Genomic DNA, 26,412 nt, shown 5'->3' on the forward strand with positions numbered 1-26,412 from the left:
TGAACTCCCACAGTCATTAAACCCAGGTTTGTCCTCTCATTACAGTAATTACAGTGGCCAGATAAAAGCTAGGAGGACACTGATGGTGCTGCAGTAGCACAGAGCACCAAGTGAGATGAACAAATAACTGCTGTGCATGAAACCAAGCCTGGGTGTTCCCCAAGTACTTTGCAAACAATATAAAAACCACAGACAAAGCAGGGTGTTATCAAGTCCCTTGTGCATTAAGAGTTTATTTGATTTTTTGTAACGGAACTGCACCATTGGTTACTCTAATTGAGGTATTTAGCCAAAAATCCAGTATAGAGTCGTGAAAATAAGTACACTGCCTTAGAGCTATGTAAAAACATTGTACAAAATTTGTGTCAATGTCAAATAAATACATTAATTTTAATATTTATGTAAAGAAACGTGACTTGGATACTCTTACAGTTAAAAAAAGAAAACAACTGGCTCTTTCACATATTTTAGGCAAACATTCAGCTTTACATTAAACAGACCTCAAACTGAAGCCTAGGTAACAGGTCAGATACAAATGTAGAAACTTAAAAGTGCCAACGAACAAGATAATTCAAGTACAGTAAACGTTAAAAAATATATGCATTTATTTAAATTTTCAGATGGTTCCAACAGGGACAGGCCATCAGGAATTTAAATAGAACATGAAAACATCTGAGATAACAAGAAACATTTTGTTCCAGAATAAAATAGAAATCATTAATCCAACAGTTTAGAAACAGGGAAGTCCACAGCAACTTAGAAAAAGAGACTTAAGAGTTCATTTCTTTTCTGAATATGGCCTGGAAGAATCACAGCAGCTATCCCAGCCACCAGGTGATGATGACTTTTCTGTATCCATGCTCTGAGTGTAGGCAGATAGAAAATAATTGCTCCCTTCTTGGTTTTGATTTGCAGGAGAAATTGGGTATGTTGTCCCCAGAAAAGTCTGATGAGTGAGTACATTAAAGTGGCTGAATTGATGGGACATGTTTAATTGTCTGCTATAAACCTGGAAGTTACTGAAAGGAGTTTGTTCAACTGCATTGTGTTTTTCTCCTTCAGCAGAGCATGTTGTAGAAACTGGAGTAATTGGCTGCTTCTCTTCCAAGTCAGTTTTGTAAGTCTTTTCCACAAGGCCAGTTTGTGCTTCAGGAGATAACTCTGTAACTGATAAGCAGCTTTCTTTAGCATCTACTCCATGTGGGCCCTTGGCCTCTGTCTGCAAAGCTTCCACATGAGTATCAAACTTAGAGGCATCACTGCAGATTTCTATTTTTGACAACTCATCCCCTGAATCCAGAGACATGTCCTCCTCATCCTTTTCATCCTTTTCTACAAGAACTACATTAAAAGAGAGAGAAAGACCTATTCTATTGAAATACAAACTTTGGTTAAAAAGGCCATACACTACTCACAGTGTTACACTTCAGGTCTGCCAGTCCAACAGCATTTAAGTCTTGGTCTTCTGCCACTCGTGTTCACTTACTCAACACACACACTTAACCCTCTGTGGGAGTGTCCAGTTACTCGGTGCTAAAAGCTTCTGCACACCATGTTCATATTTAGTGCTGGGAAATCCCAACTCCCAGCTCCAAAGGGGACAATGTCAAAACAGCATCTAAAGTTACACAGCAGGTGAGTATTTGATCAGACAATTAAAGGAGTACAATTACTGACATCTCAGTACAGTTTATCTACTCTAAGTAGATAGAGATAAGTTTATCCTTTTTCTGAAATCCACATGCCCTGTCTAGTGCCTCAAATACCATCTTAGCCTGTACTTCTGTATTTAAGGTCTCTGGTGCTCCACCCCAGTTGCCTTTCCCCCATCATTTCAAATAGACAAAGAGTAGCTTGAGAGTTGGGTTTTCGTTGCCAGCTGTGTGTTCACTGACCAGAGTCAAGGCACACTGTCCCAGGACCTCCCCCCCACACATGCAGTTTGGAAAGGAAAGCTTAAGTGTGTTTGACATTACCTGATTGTCTTTGGCCAGCACTGCAGGGAGGAAGGTGGTTCTGCTCAGTAACAGAGTTGTGATACCCAACGAGATTTTTGAAGTTACACATGAAGTCATCAACAGCAGCAACCACTATGCCATTATCAACATAACTCGAGAGCGTTTTGAGATTCTTTTCTAAGTACATAAAAGAAGGGTTTGTATTAATATTTAGCACCCATTATCAACAAAGGGGGAGAGGTGTTCCCAAATGTGGTGTTTACCTGTTAGGAAGACAACATGTCTCTGTTGTATGTTTTGAGCCTGAAGCCTGATGAGACAGTCCAGTTCTGGAGCATTTCGAGTTTGAGAATCACAGTTATGGTAAGACAGAATCTCAACCAAGTGCTTCTTTTGATAGGTGTTCAGAAGGGTGAGCAGGTTCAGGGCATTGGCATTCATCCTGCAGGGGGGGAAAGGTCACCATTAGAAACTATTTAAAGTCAGTCCAAATATCAAAAGATAAACATAAGAGTAACTTCTATTTAAGTGTATTTTGGAGGGCATAATGAATGCTGAAGCGTTTTAGCAGCTGGTATTGTAGAACCCTACTTACCTCCCCAGTTCCTTAAGTTTTTTTTGTATTTTGCAGTGGACTTTCCACTGCCATTTCCCATCTGGTGTATTGAGATCCTCCAGAAACTTCAGGAACTGTTTTAGTTTATCTGTTATAGAGATATTGAATAAAAGTTAAATTTTGTGGTATGCAGACTGAAAATACTGCTTCACTATATACAAAAAGCTGTTTTCTTTTTCCATCACAGTACAGTCACACAATTACAAACAGCAGCCACTCACTTCAAGTTTTCTTCCAAGCAGACTGGCCAACAACAGTATCATAAAACTGAGCTGCTGTTCTGTACCTCAGGTGCCCAGCAGTGGTATTTAAAAGCTGACCCCAGTCATACATGCTCTGCCTTGCTAAAATATTTTTTTAAATTGTAACTTCATCAACTATTCAATTTCAAATAAAGAAAATAGCATATTTGTGGATGGAGTAGTAAGGAATAAAAGGTTCCAGAGACATAACTACACAATGTAATACAAACTGAAGACAAAATCTCCCTGTTCATATATTGTTCAAGAAAGTCACGGAGCTGAGACAGAGACTGAATTAGCTGAAGTTCTCAAAGAACATCACAAAAATTGGAAGACCTGATCCTTTACTGTGGTGAGTTTGGGATCTCCCCAGGTACTGAAATATCAGGATTTGAGTTCTAAAGCTCCCAGAAGCATCACACCTACCTGTAGTGATGGACTCTGGGTTAAGGACAGACTCATCTGACACAAGAAAACCCCCAGAAACAAACAGTTCATTGTAAGTGCGATTTTTCACATCATCCAAACTATCAACCCCTGCAAAGCTGACACAGGAGAGCCTCTTCAGAGTCACCAGGCCAGGGATCTGTTTAAAAACATTTGAAATCAGAGATGTAACCAGAGGTCACACAGAAAAAGGAACTACAGAACTCTCCTACCTACCAATGCCAGGCACCAAACTTCAAAACACATTTTCAAAAAATTAGTTTCTTGTCTTGCCTGGCAGGTGCTCTCTGGAGCATTACAGGAATAAGGTAAAGGCACACTGAGTACTTGGAGTAGTTTTACTCTCTGTCCAGCACAGGGTCTTAAGCCCCAGCTATCAGGAATAGCTCAGGTCATCTGAGAGCTGCCTTCACCTGCTGTTAGAGCATCCCAGAAGCAGAACTACTTAGGCCTCTACAGCTGTGCAGCTACTAACAATAAATACGCACTAGCACACGCATGGAGGTGGAAGAAGTTAAGGGTGAATGGTGGGACAAGACCATTTTTACCACAACCCTTTTGTTTCTTCAAACAGCAGCTGAACACAGGGCACTGTTCAATGCTGTGCTGGGAAGGAAGCAGAACTGCTCCAAATGAGCTCATCTCACTATTGGCAACAGCTCTCTGTAGCACACAGTTACTTACGTGGGACATACCTTATGGATGAGGTTGGCAATGTCTTCATTTTGGATAATGATCAACAGTTTATCTGAATCAGCTCTTCTTTTAAGGAACTGCTCTGGATGGCACTCTATATTCCCTAACTTTCTAAGATACTCCTGCCACCACAGAAAGAGGAGACAAGGAAAAAGTTAATAAGTAGTTTGGTAAAAACAGTGCCCAGATGACACCCACAACAGGAAGGTTTTCCACATCAGTGAATCCCAGAGGGACTGGGCTTCTTTATCTCTCCCATACATTCATCAGAAGGATGCAGCAACACAGAGCAGCTGTTTCAGCAAGTCAGTCATTCCTATCAAACCCAAGGTCAACTGACAGTATCAAACTGCCTGAGTTTTCAAGAAAAGCCAGAAGTTTTCAACTTTCATCTTACATATTTAACTACAGAAGAACAGTGATTTCTCTAAGTTCTCTCTACTATTAATTACAGGGGAAGGGAAAAAAACCCAAAGGCACACAGAGTGACTTTTCATACATTCTTTTTAAAATGGTAAGCTATCACATTTCTTCCCTTATTATCTTTTTCCTGTAAGGCCACCCCCTGGCAGGATCTTCAGAAAGAACCAACCTCCAGCCTGTTCTGTTTTCCAGCTCTAAGAAAAAGACTTACGTAAAAGCTAAATATAAGCAAGACTACCTCAAAAGCTCAATGAAGAAATAGGACAGGACAGCCTACTTTTACAATTCATTTTCACAGTGAAAGTGAGTCCAGTTTCATACAAGTGGATTTGAAAGACACACTGTTCTGACACGAGAGAGAGGTTGAACTCAAACAGACTTACCTTGATTTCTCTGCAGAGAACACTTTCTTCCTCTTCATGAACATAAAATTGGACAATGTTTTTCTGTACATGTTTCATAATTTTGACCAAACTGTTAAAGTCTTCAGGTTTTAACTGACTTATAAAATCAGAAAAAGCTGGTTGAGTTGAAACATTTAAGTTCTCTGGGGATTTCTGAGTCTTTTCTGGTGGTTCCACGAGATCACCAGCAGAACAAGTCTGATCCTCTGGTTTAGCATTCCCATGATCCGTTTTCTCCTTTCCTAGGGGGAGGCTTGCTGAAGGCTGCTCATGAGAGTGCAGCTCTTCCCCCAGGTTATTGCACAGTGGCTCTGGGAGCGGCGCCGTGTCGCTGTCCCTGCACGCGGCCACCGTGTCGGGCACAGGCCTGGGGGCAGTGCTGCTCACCACCTCCAGTGCCTCAGGACTAGAATAGACTGGGGGAGTCTGCTTCATGCATGAAGCAGCCAAAATGACACTACTCAACTTTTCACTCAGGGTCTCTATATATTCTTGGACAGAAACCTCTGATGCCTGCAAACTGATGTGTTCAGAAAGTCTCATTATCCTCTCTTGGGCAGACAGGACTGGTGTGGACATGCCACTGACATAAGCAATGTTCTTTTGCTCCAGAATTTCTTGAATCTTTCTTGCAAAGAGCTTATATTCTTCTAACAGTGTTGTCTCTATTACTGCACTAATGGAATGCTTAGCTGTAAAAGGGTGATCTGTCAGCTCATACTGATCTTCAGGTTTCTCCACCTGTCCTGTGTAATGTCCATCTTCTGCTGTCCCCTTCTGTGTGTCTGAAAATGGAGAGCATGGAAACTGATAATCAGAATTCCTCTGTCGATTTACTACCCGGGGGTCATTGGGAAGTGCATCTGTTGGTGGCAAGTACTCCAGTGGCTCTTCTGGTGATTTCAGACCTGCAGAGGAAGAGTTCATCATCATCATCATCTCGAAAGTCACACACAGCTGATACACTAAAACCTCCAAATCACAGCCCAAAACCAGCATTACTGTTATGTCTCTTCCACCAACCAACTTAAATCCAAAGACTCAAGTGTTACAGTCTGCTGAGGTACAGAAGCACAGTACATTTAACAGCTCCTGAAACAGTAAAACAGCACAGTCCAAGTCTACTGAAAAAGCAGAATACAAGTCATTTTCCCAGAGATAACACAGGGTAAGCACAACATGATATGCCTCCATTACAAATTAAAAATTAAATTCGAAATCAAGCAGGGCAACATATTATTCAAGTATTTTCATTTGCTACTAGGTTAAAATCCTCACTTTCAAAAAGCTTATTTTGGACACAAATGACTTGGTGGAGTTGGACTGCAAGCTGCATCTGATCTTGCACCTGTGAACACAAGTTTTTTTGCTTAAAAGGGGAGGATATCAGTCTGATTGATTACTGGCACAGCTTCAGTGGTGCTGCAAGGACTGCTGAAAGCCCCTCATAACCCCAACTCAGTTTCTTCACCATCCATATTCAAACCTATAGTTTTGTTTGTTTTTAAAGTGTTCACATTTCTAGTTTGTGTCAATGTGAAGCCAAACCAACATTCTCTACCAATATCTGTTTTCATCCAGCAGATTTCTGTATTAATCAAATACAAGAAACAACTGCATAGGCTACAGATGAGCTTGTGTACCAAAATGTGATCCAAGAACAAATCTACGAAAGCTACACACCTTTAGAATATGTTTTCATTCACTATTTGTAGGAATAGAGGAGTGAAAACCCATGTTACCTGTAATTGGAATAAGTTTCCAGTGCATTCCAACTTCCCCTACATTATTTGAGATGGGATGTTGCGTGCGATAGCCGTGTTCTACAGGTGCGCTGGGACAGGCACCATAGTCTTCAAAGGTATTCCCAGTGCTTGCTTCCTAAAAAACAAACAAAATGCCCATCTCAAAACAATACCTTGCTATTATTAAGCCTTTACATTCTGAGCAGTTGACAGAAAGAACACATCTGAGTTCACCAGCACACTGGCAATTCTGCCATCAGTCAAGTCCAGTCAAACTTGGAAACGTTTCCATGAGGTACTTCCCTGGTCTGTCATGAAATAACTAAGGCAGTTATTTCCTGAGCACTGGCCTTACAGTATGGAAGCTGGGGGGGGGGAAGAGGAAAGGAGAGGAGAACTGGCTGCTCCCTTGCTCTTTGCAGGCTGTTATATTGATACCTGACTAAAGCCATGAGATGTTGGCTTTGCTGAGGCACTGCCTGCAACTAGTATTGGCCTTAAGCCAATTTCATCTCACATTCCAGATGGGTAGAAGCAGCACGGTGTGGATATTACAGGTAGGACAAACTCATTCCTGCTCTGTGACTTAGAAACTGGGCTTTGTGTGTCAGTACCAGTAACAGAGATCATGGAACAATCACTCTTGTAGGGTAATAAGCTGGAGCAAGCAGCTGGGGCACTGTGATCCCCAAGCACAAGGGTGATCTGCTAGTTGTGAGCTGACAGAGCTCGTGTACACCACTGCACCAAGAAGGCACACAGAGAGGTGGGCATGCAGTGAAATGCTCAGAATTCTTCAACTCTGCTCCTTTTTTATTACAGAAAGAACAGATATAAAGAACCAGGAGCACACGCTTAAGAGTGAAGAGAATTTCCATGTATGCTCCTACCAAACAGAAAAGCTTCACAGAAAAGTTAGTACTTATCTGTGTTTACCTCTGTAAAAAAGTAGAATTTTTTTCATTCTGTCTCACAATATTTATGAAAATAGTACTTTCACTGTCAGCATCTTAGCAGTTTCACTTACTTGCAAATGTAGTGTGTGCTCAAGGCCTGCTTCATTAGGTGGGAGCTGCAGACTGACATCGACAGGGTAGGGCAAGCACAGCACGCCAGCTTCCAGCATGGCCGGGCTCTGCGGGTCCGTGAAGGTAACACTGTCAGCCTGAGCAATGTTAGGAAGCTCGTGATCATCTCTGTCCTGAGCTGGAATGGATTCATATTCATATTTTTGTCTCATATCCTCTTCAATTTCCTCAGTGCCTATTGCTGAGGCTTGACTGACAAACTGTGCCAGGGCCGGGTCGCAGCGGTCAGCAGTGGCCAGCCTCTCCAGCAGCACTTTGAGGAACCCATGTGTGTCGGCAGCAGGGTCAGACACATCCACCTGCCTGAAGTCACTCTCGTGGCCACCATGCTCAGAATTCATTGAGAACACAGAGTGTGGTGAATCCAAGGTTCTGCCCCCTTAGAACAGGGCAAGGAGGGGAAAGGGAATCCATTACTAAGTCTTAAAATAAAAACAAAACCAGATCCCCCTGCAAACATGTGCCATGTACCCACAGTCTCACTCTTTAGCATTGGTTCATATGTATACATACACTTATTTTAACAAAAATGTAGACATGCATTCATCACATATTCTACATTAATAATCACTATTAAAAGACCTTTGAAGGTTCACAGAATTCCAAGCAGGAATCCCAACCATAAAGCCCACCCTTTGCCTCCCTCACCCCAACATGCCACTCAGTAGCTTTTGACCCTCTCAAGAGGACAACTAAGATCAGTCACTTCCTTCCAGTGATTAACACACGAGAGTGACTGGTGCTTGATGGAAATCCCCTCTTCTTTGTGTCACCCTGCTCCCCAGTTTCCCCCTTCTGCAGGAGGCCTCTATCATTGCCTTGAGGAAAGGGTCAGGGAAACAGAAATCAAAGGGGTTTCTTCTGGCAGATCTTAAGTCAGAAGGTATCTGCGATTATTCTCTAGATAATTTCATGTGTAGAATAATTTAATCTTATTACTATTAGGTTGTTTCCTTTGTCCCACTACACACATTACTGGCTATTTCCAAACTTAACTATGCTTTTTCCCTTCAATCTAAACTTCTTAGGTATTATAGAAGGTATTGGAGCCATAAAGAATTACAGCAAAGTCAAACTCTGCAGAAGACGTTACAATATCAAGTCTGCTGAGTGTTCTCTATTTGAAAGTCTTTGGATAGCTCCAAGACAAGTAAACTCTTTGAAAGTCTGACTTCTTTCCAAAGAGGCAGAACAAACGCAACCTGCAGGACAATTCCAATTAACTTGTCTCCTAGAAAGAAGAAACCTGCAAAAAATAAACTATCTCTATAGATAGATCTCAGGCCAATGTTTAAATGAACCACCATGCATTAAACATCCACAGCATGCAAAAAATACTCAATCTATAATGATTAAATTATAAATATGCTTTGAATAACAATGTTTAAAGAAGAACTCGAAACAAATACTTTCTTACCTTCATACTGACAAATATTCTCTGAAGAGTCACTCATTTTTAGATATTTCTGTAAATTTTCAGGTTGGTTTTCCAGCTTTCTTTTCACACCACTTCTAATTCTGGGGTCTTCAGAATCAGAATCTCCACCTACATTTTTCTTCCTACACTGGATCAAATTAATAAGTTCTTGGAGTCTTTCAGTATCATCATCCCCAGGAGGAGGCAGTTTTTGTTTGGCAGCAGGGGCTTCATATTTGGAACGGATTCTTTTCCCACATTTTGCCTTGGCAAAGTCAGAGTAGTCTTCTGTAGCTTCGTAATCTGAGATGGGACTGAAGCGCTGAGGCTTCCGATTTCTGTCCAGCAGTTCCTCAGCTCTGGAAACGAGGAGCTGATAGGCCTCACAACCAAAAATATAGTTCTGTAAGCAGCTGTCAATGTGAGCTTTGTATCTCGGGGCAGGATACAGAAATGTTTTGTCATCCAGCCGTGATGAGTACTCATGTAATATAAATTCTCTACCAGTGCCACTGTAGAGTTTTTTAAAATATTCATTTATGTACTTTTCCACAACAGCATTGAAATCTGCACTACTGTCTTTACGGGACTGAATAAAAGCAAAATGTAGAGACTGAATCAGCTTTTTGAGTTCTGGAATGCTTTTCTTTCTTTCATCCGAAACCATGGTAGTTGAATTTTTCTGTGTTCCATATGGAACACTTTTTTGTGCTGCCATAGGAGAAAAGGGAACCCACAATTAAAATCAAACCATGAAGCTATAAAATAAATGATGACTACTTAGCAATATTCTGTGTTAATACATATTGGGTGAAACACAGTTTGGAATGACTGTGAAGAAATAATTCAGAAGCCAGGGAAGCCATATCAAGAAATTTCAACAAAGTTTCACTTTCTCAAACATGAACAAAGGAACCTACAATGTGTGATATTTTCTTTTGTGAAGAAACAAATATTTTAAAAGACCAACACCATGGCCATAACCAATGCAAACTGTTACTCTAAGTCCATACTGACTGTGAGCAGTACAAAGTCTTCAACAGAATTTCATCTCTGTTTAAATAAACCTGTACACAACAGTGAACAAACCTACCTGAGTTAATTACATCTCTAGACTCTGGAAACAGAAACAATGCATGAAGCACTCTGGACCATCCAGTTTGGTGGTCTAGAACACAAAAAAATAAAAACAGGTAAAAGGAGAGGACCACTACACTCCAAAAGACAATCCAGTACTCAAAAACCGACTCCCCTAAAAAAACCAAAACAACAAACCCAACTCAAACCCAAAAAACCCAGAGTATGCTTACCATAAGGGGACATCATTTGCCAAGGAGAAAGAAGAAAGAGAAATCCTCTGTCCACAAGTGGTTTTACAAGGACCTGTTTTCAAGCAAAAAGAGCAAACTGCTTCAAAGACATTTGCTCACTAGGAATACTCTTCCTGACTGTCAGATAATTCTGTCTTGGGCAGAGAAGTGCCCTGATACTTAAAAATATGCCAGCTAAAGAATTCCAGTGAGATCGTGGATCTTGTAGTATGCCTCAAATTACTAACTAGTAAAATTATTTTTAAAAACAGGAATAGTCAAATCTGTTGCACTCACAAGTTTCTCTTTTTCTAGTTTTTGAAGTAAACCCTCTAAGTGACTCCCAGAACGGGACTTCTCCACAACTTCATACAGGCTACAGTACATGCCATTCTTCAACACTGACACGATACAAGGGGAGAAAGAGAAAGTAAGTAAGAAAAAAAGAAACAAAATTGTAATTCAGAAAACTTGAAAATTCTAAATTTAAAGAAATTAAGCAAGAACTATTTACCTTCTTTTCCTCCTTGGTAAGTTTCTTTAAAGAACAATGCTGGTGAAAATTTTTTCTTCAACTGATCAATGCTGACAACTTTTTCAACCTCAAGCTTCTCAGGACTAGAGAAGAAGATTGGGGGGAGATAAAAAAATAAAGACCTCTTTTTTTACCTTTTATATTCCTACCCTCATTGACAAAAGAAGAACTAGTAAATACATCCTCTTAAGAATAATTTCTTTGGACTATCTCATGAGCCAGTGGTATTTATTCCTGCACAGGAGTGTGTGTCACTTCAATGGAAAAAAAAAATCAACAAACCCACAAGCAACAAAACACCAAACAGCAAAGAAATGTTGACAGTTGTGTGCCCGAATTCAAGAAAGTTCTGGACATGCATGACTCAAGTCTTGTTTGACATATTTAAGGCACTTAGTCAGTATTTTAGGTTTTCATCTGAATATATCCAAGACTCAGCAGTCTCTACTCAAAAGAGTTTTAATACAGCAATATTTTAAATGGTCTAAATGGTAATACTCACAGCTTGCATGGAAGGAAAGGTAGTGCTGCTGATTTTAGGGAAACGTGGCACACAAGTTTGCCTTTATTCCAAAGTTGTCCCCTCCACAATGTAATGTTAGATTTCTCTAAATTAAGATGGAGAAAGGAAGACTAAATTAAACCACTTGCCAGCTGGGACTGAAAGAAGAGGCTGCTGAATCTCCAAAACCAGTTTAGCAAAAATTTCATACTAATACTAGACCAGACAACAACGTTAAAAGGTAACAGAAAGGATGTTATCAACCCTGTTATGTTTTGACCTGCTCTGAGCAGAATAAGGGAGCTTGGTGTGTTACCTACACCTGTATGTATAAGCACACCCTAGATGCCAATATCAGAGGAATGATATCCTCTGTCCTTACCTTAACTGTCAACCACTTTCATACATTTAATTTTGCTTGAATTAGATTCAAAACAAAGCATGACAGAGGAAAATATTACTTGAAGTGCTACTGAACAGGAAATTCAGGAACTGAAGATCAGTTCTTACTACACTCTAAGTAGGAAAGGAGGGGGAAAAGGCTTTTGATTTTGTTCACTTGTGGTTCGTTCTGATAAAAGAAGATACACATGAAGGTGGTCTGTTTCATCATGCAGTATCAGGAACCAGCATGGTTCAGGACAGAATTCAGGTATACACACAGCATAACTAAACTGGTCAAACATAAAACTACAGGGGAAAGACATCAAAACCTTCCGTGTCTGTATCATAAAACCAAAATGATGGAATTCATTCTTACCTGTACTTCTATCTGTGTGGAAGGTGTTTGGTCTAAACAAAAGAAGACAGACAGAATGACTAGGTTGGAACAGACAATTCTGGCCACTGAATTTTACATTAAGGACACTTCATCAGTCTAACAAAACAGCAAGACTGGTAATTCCCTCTCTAACCTCAAGCTATGTTGCTGCAGCATCTTACAATATTTTAGATACCTTGATAACTGCTTTTAGCACTTCACAGCACAGTCCCCACACCTGGACACCTTCCCATCAGCACAGGTATCCCACTGCATCTGTGATCAACTGGCCATCTACATATTCTCTCCACAAGCAGCAAGGCACCAGTGAAGGGTTCAGAGACACAATATACAGAATATTATTGTAGAGTACCAAGCAAGATAATGCCACAAACGTTTTTTACATCCACTAGTTCCCTCAGTTAGGTAAAACCCCCCACTATTTGTGGATTCTACCTGGGCAGAAGGCAAGCAGGTGGGAAGAGCAGCAGAACTGCTTCCCACAGGGGCCACCCTGCTGCATAAAACCAATTTTGCCACCTCTTGCTTTGCATTAGAAGTATTTATTAGGCTAAGTCCCTGTGACGCATCCATTCATTTCAGCACTGTTCATTTAAATCAGTTCTAAGCTACTGCCAAGAGCTATGAATTCTTCATGCTATATGCAGCCTTTCCAAAACTCATTTCCTAGCTTACCTTGATGGGGGCACAAATTTTGGTCCTTGTACCATGTCATCTTTATAAGTAAATGAAACAACAGCATAAGGACAAACATGTCTTGGTCTTCGCCTGATCTCATCAAAGCCGTATTCATAAAAGTAGTACTGGGAAAAAGAAGTGACACCATGTTAAATCAGAAGCCTGGAGCAACAGTCAGTTTCTTTAAAAGCTGGTATTTAAAACAAGGAAGCTTTTAAATGCTCTTCTCGTATGTACAATAGAATACAATTAATTAGTTTTTTTACCTTCTCCCTCCTTTATCAATGACTTAGATGCAGACACTACTTCAGGAGCAAATCAAGAATGAGAAAATAATTTTGTAACATTTACTTGAAAGTATATTCTTGGTGAGAGAAGGGACAACTAATAAAAACAACAAAAACTTCAGATGAAAGTAAATATTGCAATGAGTTTTGGGGTCTATCCTTAATTCAGTCACAAAATTCTAATGTAAAATGTTAATTAAGGCAAGTTTGTAATGAGGAATGAAAAAATACATTCATTTTTTAGTCATCTGATTCAGTGTCCGGCCCAGTGATTTACAGAAGACCAAAGAAGTTGCTAATACTGAAGAGAATGCTTTCAAATAAGGATCCTGAAATCTACAGACTTGGTGGAATTATCTGACTGCAACAGATTACTGCAGTAAGAGATAGAACACCTGGAGGAACATAAATGCTTGGAATTGATTTCATTCTCTCCTCCCTCATCATCTCCAAACCTGAGAATCTGGAAAGGGGAATAAGGAAAAAAAAAAAGGAGAGAAAGAAAAATGCTATTCTTTCCCAGCCAACATTTTCCCTTTTAGGAGTCTCACTTAACGACCACAAACCAGTTATACTTTTACACTTCAAACTCCCCACATTATGTCCTCTCTTCCAGCCTCCATTCCAGTCCCATGTACATTCCCCAGTTATTTCCTATTCCACCTCCACCCTAATCTGAAGGAGATCTTTGCCTGAGGCTCAGGAACACACAATGGGAACACGAGAGGCTGCCATGCTGCTCTGTGATTTCTAATGCAGGCACCAGTGGGCTGTTCACACACCCAGCTGCAGCCTTACAGGGAAGCCCAGGGTTTCTTGTAGTTCAGTGATTTTTCTCTCCATCATTTATGAAGTTTTTATGTAAGGAGGTAACAGTCTCAGCTTTACCTGAGTCAGTTCATAGGCTCGGTAAGCCAGCAAGGAGGTGACTTTATTTGCATTCTTTGAAACATGACACTCGTGCTTTGGGGTGGGATCCAACACATTCTTGACAGTTGATTCCATTGCTTTCATACCAATGTGGTCATATATGCTTTTCATTTTCCCCTGTAATAAAGCAGCAAAATTGTAAGCATGAGCTTTTTTCTGGACAATGGCAAATTGCTTCAAGTATCAAAGAAAGTAAGAGCAGAGAAAATAAAACAGGCCATTAAGAAAGCCACTTGTAGAAGCATATTATTTTCATACTTTCAAAGAAAACAATATATTTTCACTTTTTAGAACAATTTATTATGTTTTAAGCTTAATATCAACACTGGATTTTAAATCTAGTAGAGTTCTAGTTTCTCTATAAGCAAATGATTGTGCAAATTAAAAGTAAGTTAGGTTAAAACCACCCGTGTGTTATCAGTAAGCAATGTAATCTTTCAAGAATTGCAAGATAAAATTACCTTTATTATTTTAAAAACAATCACATCTCCAGTTGCTCCAGATTCTAGAGGATTAGGCTGCAATAAATCAGCATACTTGGAGATATATACGCCTGAAAAGAGTATAAAAACAAACCAAATACATTATGCTGAATGTTAAAATATTATTAGTTTAAAAAGCATTATATGGGATTAAAGCTCAATATATACAAAAGAATAAAGATACAATTGACACTCAAGTGCAAAGGTAAAATAATTTTGTGCTTTTCAGTACTTAATTATTTCACAGACTTAAAGGCCTCAAACACACACTGTCATTTGTTGGTCTGGCTGACTACCTCACATCAAAGAACTATAACTGAATTCAGATACTCTGAAAAACATCAATTTTGCTCAGGTTCCTCTCATTCCCAGTCTGTATTTAACTGCTCTAGCAAATTGCTCCAGACCCTCTACCAGCTAAACCAGTAAAAAATCAAATGTTCATAAAGCTTTGTTCTTCTCCACCTCAAACCTGTTCTGCTTTCAATATCTACATCACCTCTGTACCATGTTCCTCTTACACAGGATGACAAAATTAGTTCCTTATTTTCTATTTGAAAAGTTTTGCAAAAGGAACTTACTGTCTTGCACTCTCAAAACTCTTTAACACCTTGTGACTCTTGTAAGTCTCCAATCTATCTACGCTCTTCTTGGATTTGTGGATTCAAGAATTCTAGTTCTATCTACATCAAAACTGAGCTGAGCTACTGTGTCCATGAGGTATTTCTGAATACACACCTACAAAAAAACAGAGGCAGCCAGCCACACACTGCATGAGCTCTTTGGCCCCCCAGGTTTACTGGAAAGACATGGTACATGGGTTTGACTAAAGCCAAAATGAGAATTAGGTCTTCCTACTACTGAAAAACAGAGCTATGAAATAATGTTCTGATGTCTATTCCCTTTGCAAAAAACATCTTGCTGCGATATTGCTGCAGCCAGTGATAGAAAAAGGACTGAAAGTTCACACAACTGCATCACATTATTTGCCAACTGCTACTGAATAACACCGGCACTTATAATGAAAGGATAGTTACCCATGGAAGGACTGCCGAGAATCGTGATTTTGGAGTGGCCAACCTGCAGCCCCTTTTCACATATGCTCTGGATCTAAAGAGAACAGACAGTTTTTTCAAGCAAGTCTATTAGGAAAGCCAGGATATGAACAGAACAAACAGTGAGAAATGAGAATCACAAAACTTAAATTGAGATTTAAAACAAAACCCCAACCCTTACAAACAGAGGCAACAGTAGACTGAATTCTCTGTAAAACTGTTAAACTGTGGAAGTCAAACTCTGATATGGAGCAGCTACACAGACTCAACCTGTATCTTAAAAAACAACAGCCTCCCTACAACTTAAACACTGTTTATGAACATTACTTGCTTTTAATGCAGAAAATTTTATGATTTAAAACAGAAGTATACCTGCCAAATGATTGCATGCTTAAGAAATCCTGGCTTAAAATAGCAGACAAAGCACAGAAATTCCCTTTCCATCATTTTGATTAGAAGTATATGATCAAAGAAGAGACAGAGAGGACAATGTCCACTTTCTAATATTACAGGTTACCTTATTTATGCAAAAAAACAGAATAAACACCAAAGCCTAAATGCAATGAAAACACAAAATATTGCTCCTCAATTAAAAAAAAAAAACCAAACACAAACCCAATAAAAACTCACATGCCATCCAGAAAATCTATCCTTTTATTTATAAAACAGAGCCTAAACCAGAGAAGATACATGTAAAGGAAGTACCTTAAATAGCAGGGAACAGAGGATTTAAACGGTGACATATTAGATCCCTTTCCCATCCTTCTACACCTTCCAGTGCTGAATTTTGCAAAAGTAACTTTTGCAAAAAGTTTGCAAAAAAGACAGTGTCAATAAAAACACTGAAAAAAACCAAAGTCCCAAAACCTCTTAATTGCTAAAGAAAGCATTTCCCCTGCAGTGTTTTGTTCCTCACCTGGCCCCGATCCACCATGAGGAATGCGTAGCTTTCCGAGAGCTCCTTCTCCATGCGCCCATCGAATTTCAGCTCTCTGCGTTTTTCTGTGAACTGTTCACACAGAAAGTTCTTAACACAGGCAGACACATTACTGCTAGCACAGTCAAGAGTCAATTCTATGTAAGCAGGTCCAAGTGTACAAAAATAATCAAAAGATAATCCAAATGAAATTACTGTATGCTACAATTAAATTTCAAAAACATTATACCTGTGGGAAATCTAATCAGCTTAATCTGCCCAAGTATTTGTTTTTTTAAGAAAAAGACACTCTTCAAACAAACCTGTGCAGTAACATTTTAGTTTGATCTTTGTAGCAGAACTGGATAGAACCATCCAGCCCAACGCCTTCCATATCATCTTTTAACTCCAGAAATAAGGCTTTTTCTCTTTTTAGGAGACAGACCTCTTACACCGTACTTACCTACTCTCTGTACTTTTGCACATGCACCTCGCTGCTGCTGAGGTGGTTTTCACCAATATTTCTCAGCTGTGACCATGAATAATTAATGTAACAGTAGCAGAAAATGCTACAGTTTACTTTATAAATTCAAGATGATAATCACAGGGAACAAATTATATATTCAATTACTTCATATGTGAAGCTTTTTGGCACTGGGAATGAAAACTTCACTTCAGAGTGATGAGAGCAAGCCAAGGCTGGATTTAAGAGACACCACATAAGGCACAACAGAAGAGCTTCAACCAAGGTGCTCCACTTACTAGTTCAGTAATCAACTTCAGCTGAAGTACTTCTTGGGAAACAAAAAAACTACAGAGACTATGGAAACTTATATCAGACATGTATTTTAATTTTCACGGGAAACATCAGCCTTGCAAAGAAGACATTAAACCATCTTTCCGGCTTATTCAAATACATAAAAATTGAGAAACATTTTGAAAGCTAAAAATACATAGAATTAAGTGGTGCCAAATACAATTTTTCTTTTAGTCTCTTTGGAGTACCTGGCAGGCAAGAGTTTACAACTATGCAGCAATAAACCTTCCTGAAAAACAGCTGTTTACATTTCTGGGGATGTGAGTTTGCAATTAAGTACCAATCACATAACTGAAAATAATCCCGAGGTCTCTGCCTCTAGACTGAGAAGAAGCACTGTCATTTGACTGACACCTTACTGAGAAGCAGAAGCCACAAATATACTCACTTCCTTTTCCAACAGTTCACTATGAACTAAGCTGGCTCTCTCATATTTAAAATTGGACACTGAACTTTGATCCAAGTAGGAAGAATGTAGGATCTTCAAAATATCCTCAAATTCTCGAGAACTTAGAGGTACTGGCTGAAAGAGCGCTATAAAAGAGAAAAAAATAAAATAATTAGCACCAATGTATATGTGTAAACATCCAAAATTTTCTAGTTCACTGAGTTTATGCATGAAGACAAATGGTTTGTGATTCAATTTCAAATACTAAACACCTAAAATTCTTCAAAAATATGAACTTTAGAAAGTTTATCTTAAAATTTCCTAGAATGATAGCACCTTACAAAAAATCACATTTATGTTTTTTTATTACTCTTGAGCAGCTACTAGTTCTCAAAAGTTTGTAAGGCAAGCACATCAAGTCTGAATTTACCCCTTGAAAAACATCTAATATGTACTGCAAAACACTGTAATTAAACTTTCAGAACTGTAATTAACTAATTAACTCTTTTAAATTAAGAAGCAGGAACAATTTGTTCTAATAAAAACCTCAACAAGAGTTTCATAGCTTGGCCTTGCTTCAGAACTATTACAGGGGTTTTTGTGTTTGTTTGCTAATGGCAATTAAGCTAAATATGAAGAAATTCAACACTGTTTGAAGAAGACAAAAGGCTCCTATTATTAAAAAACCCCCACTGCCTGTGTTCATGTTTGATGATGTTATCCCCTACTACAAGTGCTTTAAAAGGAAAGCCTTTTACATGCTGTTGTACAAGTTCCCTCCTGGGCAAACTTTTGCCTGAGTTCCCACAGGGAAGCATTCATGTCCCCAGCTTCTTATCTGTGTTTGGGTGCCAAGGTGACAAACAGATCAGAGAAGCAACCCCAGAGGGAGTGTCAGAGAATGGCAGTGCAGATTTTGAGAGTAGTGGTTAGGAAAATAACATCTCTGGGGGGACTAAACTAGCACAACACAGTAAGTGGTTTTTCTCCTCAGAATAACTTCCAAAACACAAACCAAAAGTGCAGGATTTTTACTGTAGTTACAACAGTTAGGAAGAACAACAATAGTACTAGTCTCACCAAAAACCCAAATCTACCATTATTCTAACAACTAATTAAATTTAATTACATCTTCGGAGTATATTCTCCAATTTCATTAAATAATATGGCAGTAGACTTAGACAGCAATCTTTCCCTCATCTGCAGAAAAGATTTACTGCATAAGCCTCAATATAAAACAAATGTTCCTAATGAAAACTGAACTGTTCTGTGTTATTTAGTAAGAGCTGCACACTTTAGAATGCAACACCACATCTGCAAACTCAAGCAGTGATTCCAACACCAGCAACAATGAGCAAGTGATTTTTTAAGAGCAGAAGTTATGAAAGTGATTTAGAAACCATACTTGTGTAACATCCTTTTTAGTAACTATGCCTACATTCTTGAAAAGCTGACAGCAACATGGGAGGAGACAGAACTGAGAGTGAATGGAATTCTCAACTTAGTATTACTGGGATTGAATGCTCTTGTACTGAAGAGAGAAACACTTATTAAGAGAACAGAAAACAAGCCTGCTGCAGGCGGACATGCCCTGGGAAAGCACGCCCTGTTCCACCCCAGCCCCAACACCTCTTGGGCACTACAACACCAAGGTTTAATAACTCACTGTCAGAAAGATGTGGGGTTCATATGCTGCCAGCTCCTCAAAAAGGACCAGTTAAGGCAGAGGGTTATCTGTGCCAGCTGCTTGACCGAATTTCCTGGTTTTTTACCAGTTTTTACTGTACCTTATCCCTTCTCCCTCCTTCCCCCAGGACATATGCTCAGTAAAATTCAGCCTCTCACTTCCACCTGGAGCCTAAACAAGGGGGAAACCACTGCAGGGTGAGCTAGAAAGAGCCACTACAAACCATACACAATGTCTCACCTACTTTCCCAGATGCAGATCTAGGAAAAGGCACATTATTACACGAATTAAGATCCTGTCACACGTGCAAATATTGTCATCCATGTTCCTATTTGTGTTTAAACATCTCCAGCTTTGTGGAAAGCTCTGAGGAGTGAGCAGAGACCGACTTGCCCAAAACCAGCAAGTCCCCCTATCCTCCTGCTAGGGAGAACCTGCATAAACTCCTATACACTTAGTTCTCAACACACTCATCGAAAAGCCTTACCTAGTCCTTTAACTATGGAATACAGAAATTAAAGAAATTTTTTTAAAGGTTGTTGCAGTTTTTTCTTCCAGAACATGAGGTACTGCAGACTTCCATGTTCTAAACCAAAACATGAAACACGACCCCAATGAGGTGAGTAGCCAGGCAATACTTTTCAGTTTGTTACTTCAGCTGCGGTGTTCAAGGAGAGCGATGGTCTAAAACGTTCATGTCATCATAGCAGGGCCTGTACCTCACTTCAAGGAAGGAAATCAGAAACAAGACAAAACTAAAATAAAACTGAGAAGTACTAAACTAGACCTTGCAAAGCAGTCACCAAAGTGTGCTCCCAGGCAAACCACGAAATTACTGAGCTCATCTCCAGTCCTACATCACTTCAAAGACCAGGAGTGTGCACATTCATATCTTCCAGGCTTGCTCTACAAAGCTGATGGGGGTATGCTGCACCTCTACTGACCTGTGTTAATTAAGCAGTAATTAAAGTAAGGACTAACCTGCAGCATCCTTATAACGTAAGTCAATCATTTTAAGGTTTGCTGGCTTGTTCTGCATAGGTAAAAATACATAAATAAATACTGGGTTTGTTCAGCTTCTAGCCAGGGCATTGGAACATATGTAATTATTTTTAGGTGGAAACTGAATTTAGCTAGTAAGTACTACTCAAGGGACTGGACATTTGGATGTATGTCATGCCTGAGAGATTCTACTTTTCTTTCACAGCTGTCTGATGTTTCAACTTCAGAAAAGTGAGACTGGAGTTAGTGGGTTTGGTTGCTTTAAGTCAGAATGTGAAGACAGAGTTATCCTGCTTGAGAAATCCTGAACAAACTTCTAAGTGAAGATAAGGACAGGACTGATTTTCTAATCAGCTAACTTGGCAGAATGCTAGCACTCTTCACTCAGAAGTGCTCCTGCTACAAAAGCTCCATTGAGAAGCACCCTTTTAAGTCTTCATTTTTTTCAGTCCTCATTTTTTAAGACTAAGACCAAAAATCTGTGGTATTAATGAACCGTAACATTTTTACTTTTATGATTTTTTCAGCCTGAACGTCTTTAGCTCTCAAAAGGCCTAAACAGTTACCAAGTTCAAGGACTGAACTTAGAAATATCGTGTAGCAAATAGAAGATGCACACCTCTACCAAAGAAAAGGAAAATCAGAAGACAAAAGACAAGGCAAAAACGTGAAGCAGAAAATGGACAACCTGGACCTTTGTGCACATATTGCTGAGTTTCATGGGTAAAAGCAAGACCTTTTTCCCCCACTCAGCCTGAGAAACAGCAGTCATTTGCTACTTTGGTAAGACTCCAGAAATAAACATCCAGCTTTAATCAACAAGCAACCCCTTAAAGGGACTGACTGCGATGTCAGCATCATTTGTGGAATTATCTTTTGGTAAGGGGATCACTCATATAGCTCAGCAAGTTAAAAGTGCCCTTACAGCGCTTTAGCCTTAAAATTTGCTTTTCTAATCATATCAAGGATCTCTTAAGTTTCAAGCAAACTTGGAAACCCCTGAAGATCTGAGAACTGAATTAGAAGAGGCCAGGACAAGCCTGAAGATAAATGATAGATAAGCTGCTCAAGAGAGCATAACACCATTGCTAAACTCTATGTACCAAGAAAACAAACCTTCCAAGGCTTCTAAGGAGAAAGACAAATGCAGGCACACCTTAAAAAAATAATGTTGCAGCCAACCTTTCTTTCACTTGCTTCCTGAATTCCTATGCTAGGAAGAAGAATGAGGAAATCAGAAGTATTCTCTGTGCCAAATGATCACAGCTGTCTTTAAGAGATATCTTTCCTCTGGATGCATTTCTCCAGATTAACAAGGATTTCTGTTGACTTTCAGTCCCTACTTAAGTCTCCAGGAGGGCAGATAAACTCCAAAGAAGATAAATAAACAGCTAAAGCCTAAATTTTCTCTTACACTTCTGCTTTCCAGATTCAATTTTTAATCGCTTCACTACCAAAAACTGTTCCTGAAACACATTTCCATGTTTAAAAAAACCAAAAACCTACCAAAAAAAACCCTCCAAAGAGACCCAAACACTTCTGACAAATCCTGTACGTACTTTGTGCATAGCACCTAAGCCTTCACAATCAAGGCAGCAGTTATCTCTCAGGGTGGTACGTCCAGGAAAGAAATGGTGGTTTAAAAAGCAAAACAAGGACAATTACAAGGCAAGGAATGATGAAGGAAGCTTCCATGTGTATTGCTTTGTGCTGGGCTTTAGAATCAAGCCAACAGAGCTCTTTTGAGAGGGACTTGTGACATTCAGATTATTTTGCAATTTAAGATGTACTTATGCACTGGCAATAAGGATGCCGTAAGCATGTGCCACTACAGCATCAGATGATCCATGCAGCGCTGATCTTCCAGGTCAGTTCCAGAACTGACTGAATGGCATCATTTTTCAAATGACAATACAAATCCCAATAGCAATCTGGTTGTCCTCAAACAGCACGTTTGGCAGTCCATGATATGAAACCAATACTCAGCACCTATAAGCCCACAAGCACCATGAGCTGAACGGAGCAGGGTCCGCTTTGAGAGCTTCGGAAGCTCTAAGTCATCCGAATGATTACAATGCCTGAGAACTTTTCTGCAGGCTGAGAAAGGGAAAAAAGGTGAGAATAGGTCAAACGACCTTGATATGAGTAAGTCAGTTTTTGAAGAACGGCTTCCTCTTCTACCCTAGAGGGCACAGAAGCCTGAGGTGTGAACTACACAACCTAAAACTTTTTGCACACTGCAGATGGCTCTGCATAGGCAAACGATGAATCAAAATGACCTGAAAAGGTATTCTGCAGGTTTTCATTCACATTGGAACCAAACGCTAAAGAGGAACTTCAAATATCGTTGGTTAAGTACTAAATATTTCTGAAACACATTTAAAGGTATTCACATGTAATCACACTTGGGTGTGTCATACAAGACACTTGAGTTGTTCATGAGGCACCACGTTATATCCAGGTATTTTTCAGTCAGATGAATTATAAAAGGCTTTTTTTCCTCCAAATCAACCCAGTTCTTTCTACAATGAATCTCTGCCAGACTTCTATCACCCCACGGTGGGGTGGCAATGGGAAAGAAGGGGAAGAAAAAGGAGTCATTACTGCCAAAAGGAATTATTCCATTACTGGAGAGGAAAGACTGGATAATGAAATAAACCTACCTTCATCTCTTCCTTACAGAAGAAAGTATTTCAAGAAGTTAAGATGTTACACTCTTCTCTGAAGAACAAGAAGCCTATTCAAACAAGTATTTCTATGATATGGACTAAATTACTGACTCCATATTGCAAAAGGGCAAGAACTGAAATAAGTTTCAGGAAGGAAATCAGACATGTCTTCAACTCCACTTAACAAAAATAAAGTTAAGCAGAAACCAGTGGAGTCTTGTGAAAAGCAAGAAATACCACAGGCTTTTAGAGAAAGAGTTACTCAGAAACAAAAAAACCCCAAACCCTGGACACTTGGAAGCAGAACGCTTCCAAGGTGAGGCACAAAAACGTGGGATGCTCCCTTCCTCCCTGCAAAGAACTTTCACAAGATAAGAACAGTCTTCTGCGTATCATCAATGAAGGACAACTCTGCTCAGTGTTTGTTTAGTCTGTCCTAACCAGGATTACACCCCTCTCCTGCAGGGAAGAGGTCAGGGAGAAGAGAAAAGCGAACCATCTTCTCTGATGTCGGTGTCCCAAAGAACCATCTTCTCCACATGCGAACGCACCTCCAGAAGCAGAGCCGAGATCAACTCAAGCCCACCCTGATCGCATCCAGCTTCTCCTACTTTTAAAGCAAAAGTCTGAAATTCAAGCCGAGTTTTTGCTTTGTTTTTTTCATCCTTGTGACAAAATAAAAGTGAGAAAGAAAAGAGGAGGGGTAGGAAAAGAATGTAAAAGCCTGACACTAAAATCAGCTCCCCAGCAGCCTCGCGAGTGCGAGCCAGCAGAGCCTCCTCCACACCGCAGGGTTTGCATGCAGCCGTGTGAGGTGTCTGAGAGCTGCCTGATGAATCGGATGGAGAGGGGAGCGAGGGAGAAAAGGGAGGGGAAGGGAAGGAACAACCTTTCTTTTCTCTGCTCTTCCTGGGGATCTGAAAGTTCCTCCTAACAGGCTGCTGGTCTTCTGGGGGCTTAGGCAGAGGGGGCGGCCCCCCGAGCATACCGCTGGGCGGCTGCTGCTGTTCATTTGCCGTCGAGATGCTGCTCCTGCGCTGGCTGCTGCTGATGCTGAGGTTTGTGGGGACCACCTTGTCCTCTGCAGCAGCAGCAGCCACCAGCAGCGCCTCCCCAGCGCTACCGCTCTCAGAGCGTCCGCCATTTTGTGTGGTGTCCTCAGCGGCTCCTGCTCTGTTACTCTCCACTCCGAGGACGCCCGCGCTGGTCTTCTCCGTCCGCTGATGCTGCTCCAGCTCCATCTCGCCGCCACTGCGGATCACGGCATCCGCCATTCCCTCCGGAGAAGCGAGCCAGCGAGCCCGGCAGCCCGCGCCTTCTCTTCTCCCCAGCACAGCGCCCCTGCCCAGCGCCAGCAGCGCCCGCGCCGCCCCGGCCCCCCCTCCGCCCGCCTCACGGCAGCCCCCGGGCCGCCCCCGCCCCACCACACAACATGGCGGCGGCACGGGGGGCGGGACTGCGGCCAGCCCGGCCCAGCCAATCCGCTCGCGGAACACGTTATAAATAGGGGCGCGGCCGGGGCGCGGGCAGTGCCCACGCGATGGGGCGGGGGGGGCTGCTCCGCATCCGCTGCCCCCGCCCACAGACACCGCTCGGGACCCGCTGCTCTGCCCACGGGCACCCTCGGGACCCCTTCGGGACGCCCTGCTCCCGCCTATGGGCACGGCTCGGGACCCGCTGCTCCCGCCCACGCGACCCGCTCGGGACCTGCTCGGAACGTCCCGCTCCCGCCTACGGGCACCGCTCGGGACCTGCTCGGAACGTCCCGCTTCCACCAACCGGCACCGCTCGGGACCCGCCGCCCTCCCGCCGAGCGGCGGCGCCTCCTTCGGGGCGGGAGCGAGGGGTAGCGCGGGAGCAGCGGGGCCGGGGCGCTGCCCTGAGGGGACGCCGCGCTCCCGGGAAGGCCGCAGCCGGCACAAGGCGCCTGCCCCGCAGCTGAGGCACGACGCACGGGACCGGGCTCCACCCGCAAAGAGCCCTGCCTTCGGCTGGAACCTGCCCTGGCATTTCGGGCCCAGGAACGCTCCGGCTCCGGGGCTGGCGCAGCCGTCTGCGCGAACTCCCAACGCAAAGTTCACTGCACTGAGTGCCAGCGCGCACTTCCTGCTCTCAGATTCAAGGGTTTTTTCTAAGACTTTGGACAAAATGACAACACTTCATCTTTGAAGAATAAAAATACATTATCATGGTTATGAAGGGCAGCCAAAAAAAAAAAAAAAAACAACCCCAAACCCAACCGTGTATTTACTTCAGCAGGATTCTTTCATGGTCTCATAATGAGTTAGAACAGCACTAAATAACCTATATGGGAGGCCAGAAGGTTAATATTTATTGTCCCTGTAAGGCTCACAACTTCTGGTGCAAGAGGGATGTGAAAATGCGAAAGCCAAAGCAAAGACCTGTCATTGGCCACTCCCAGGAATGCACCGGAGTGAACAGTGGCTGCTGAAAATAACCATTCTTGCAGCGCCTAGGAAATGCAAATACCAGATTTTAGTTTTACAAGTAACTAGCAAAACATTAAAAGCCCGTCATTTGTTTTCTTTGTTAAAAGTATCCTCCTAGTGCTGTAGTTGTTGAACAAATGCATATATTCATTAGCTATTTACACCAATTACCTTCAATCCCCGTAACTAGCTATTATATGTCACCTCGGTCTTGCTTGCACTGTGTGCAAGGAACAGATATTTTAATTTGGCCCTTTTATTTTATTAATCTCTTTTTAGATTAGCTGTAAATCAGAAAATACAAATAACCCACAAATGGCCTGGTGCTAGTGGTAGTCTCCAGGGTGCTAAAAGATAAGCTAATAATTATTACTAGTTCTTAGGAGTGTTTGGGGACCCAGCAAGTTTAAACAGGGTAATTAGTGTTATAAATGAAATTGGTAATTCGTGCTTGTGTACATAAATGTATATATTAGCTGTACAAATAAAAACGCCTAAGCGCAAACCCCAGGCCGGGGACAGAGAAAATTTCACAAGCCTTGGCAGCAGCAGAGAAGACAATACGGCCAGGAACTAATCAGATATAAAAAGTCTGTCTCCGGGTGGAGGTAGACCTTATCTGGAGCCATTAACACCACACCTGGGCGATGATCTGGACAATGATGAAACTGACTGACATCTCGGAGACGTTAAAGGAGTATCCCATTCCCGGAACTAAGAATAACTGTTCCAGGAATCAGAGATGGACCATTCATCATCCAAGATAGACAATTCATCAGACCCAGAAAATGCTTTGTGCAGTCCAACTTCGGGACAAGAAAACATCGTGAATGTGCTAAACTGCGAGAAGAATAGAATTAATTCGGACTCTGCCCAAGAACTGTATA

At 41.2% G+C, this 26,412-nt stretch overlaps 1 protein-coding gene across 3 annotated transcripts; it reads right to left on the bottom strand.

Moving 5' to 3' along the window:
• Positions 1 to 205: 205 nt before the first annotated feature.
• Positions 206 to 24,388, bottom strand: TASOR (transcription activation suppressor). 3 transcript variants are annotated; one of them, XM_082289012.1, is made up of 23 exons: positions 23,965 to 24,388; positions 17,718 to 17,863; positions 16,513 to 16,605; positions 15,579 to 15,651; positions 14,521 to 14,612; positions 14,018 to 14,176; positions 12,840 to 12,967; positions 12,144 to 12,175; positions 11,384 to 11,489; positions 10,861 to 10,964; positions 10,644 to 10,747; positions 10,347 to 10,419; positions 10,130 to 10,204; positions 9,037 to 9,747; positions 7,559 to 7,998; positions 6,529 to 6,667; positions 4,766 to 5,694; positions 3,959 to 4,081; positions 3,243 to 3,402; positions 2,554 to 2,662; positions 2,222 to 2,400; positions 1,977 to 2,135; positions 206 to 1,161 (listed from the first exon to the last, which is right to left on the bottom strand). In XM_082289012.1, the coding sequence occupies exons 1-23, from the start codon at positions 24,347 to 24,349 to the stop codon at positions 779 to 781; spliced, it is 4,902 nt and encodes a 1,633-aa protein (XP_082145138.1). In that variant the 5' UTR covers positions 24,350 to 24,388; the 3' UTR covers positions 206 to 778. The 3 variants fall into 3 exon arrangements, with proteins under 3 accessions (XP_082145138.1, XP_082145137.1, XP_082145139.1); XM_082289011.1 differs by having other exon boundaries at positions 206 to 1,341; XM_082289013.1 differs by lacking the exon at positions 206 to 1,161 and adding an exon at positions 1,311 to 1,618.
• Positions 24,389 to 26,412: the final 2,024 nt, after the last annotated feature.

Source organism: Coloeus monedula (genome assembly GCF_965178545.1).
Source record: "Coloeus monedula genome assembly, chromosome: 11".
NCBI lineage: Eukaryota > Metazoa > Chordata > Aves > Passeriformes > Corvidae > Coloeus > Coloeus monedula.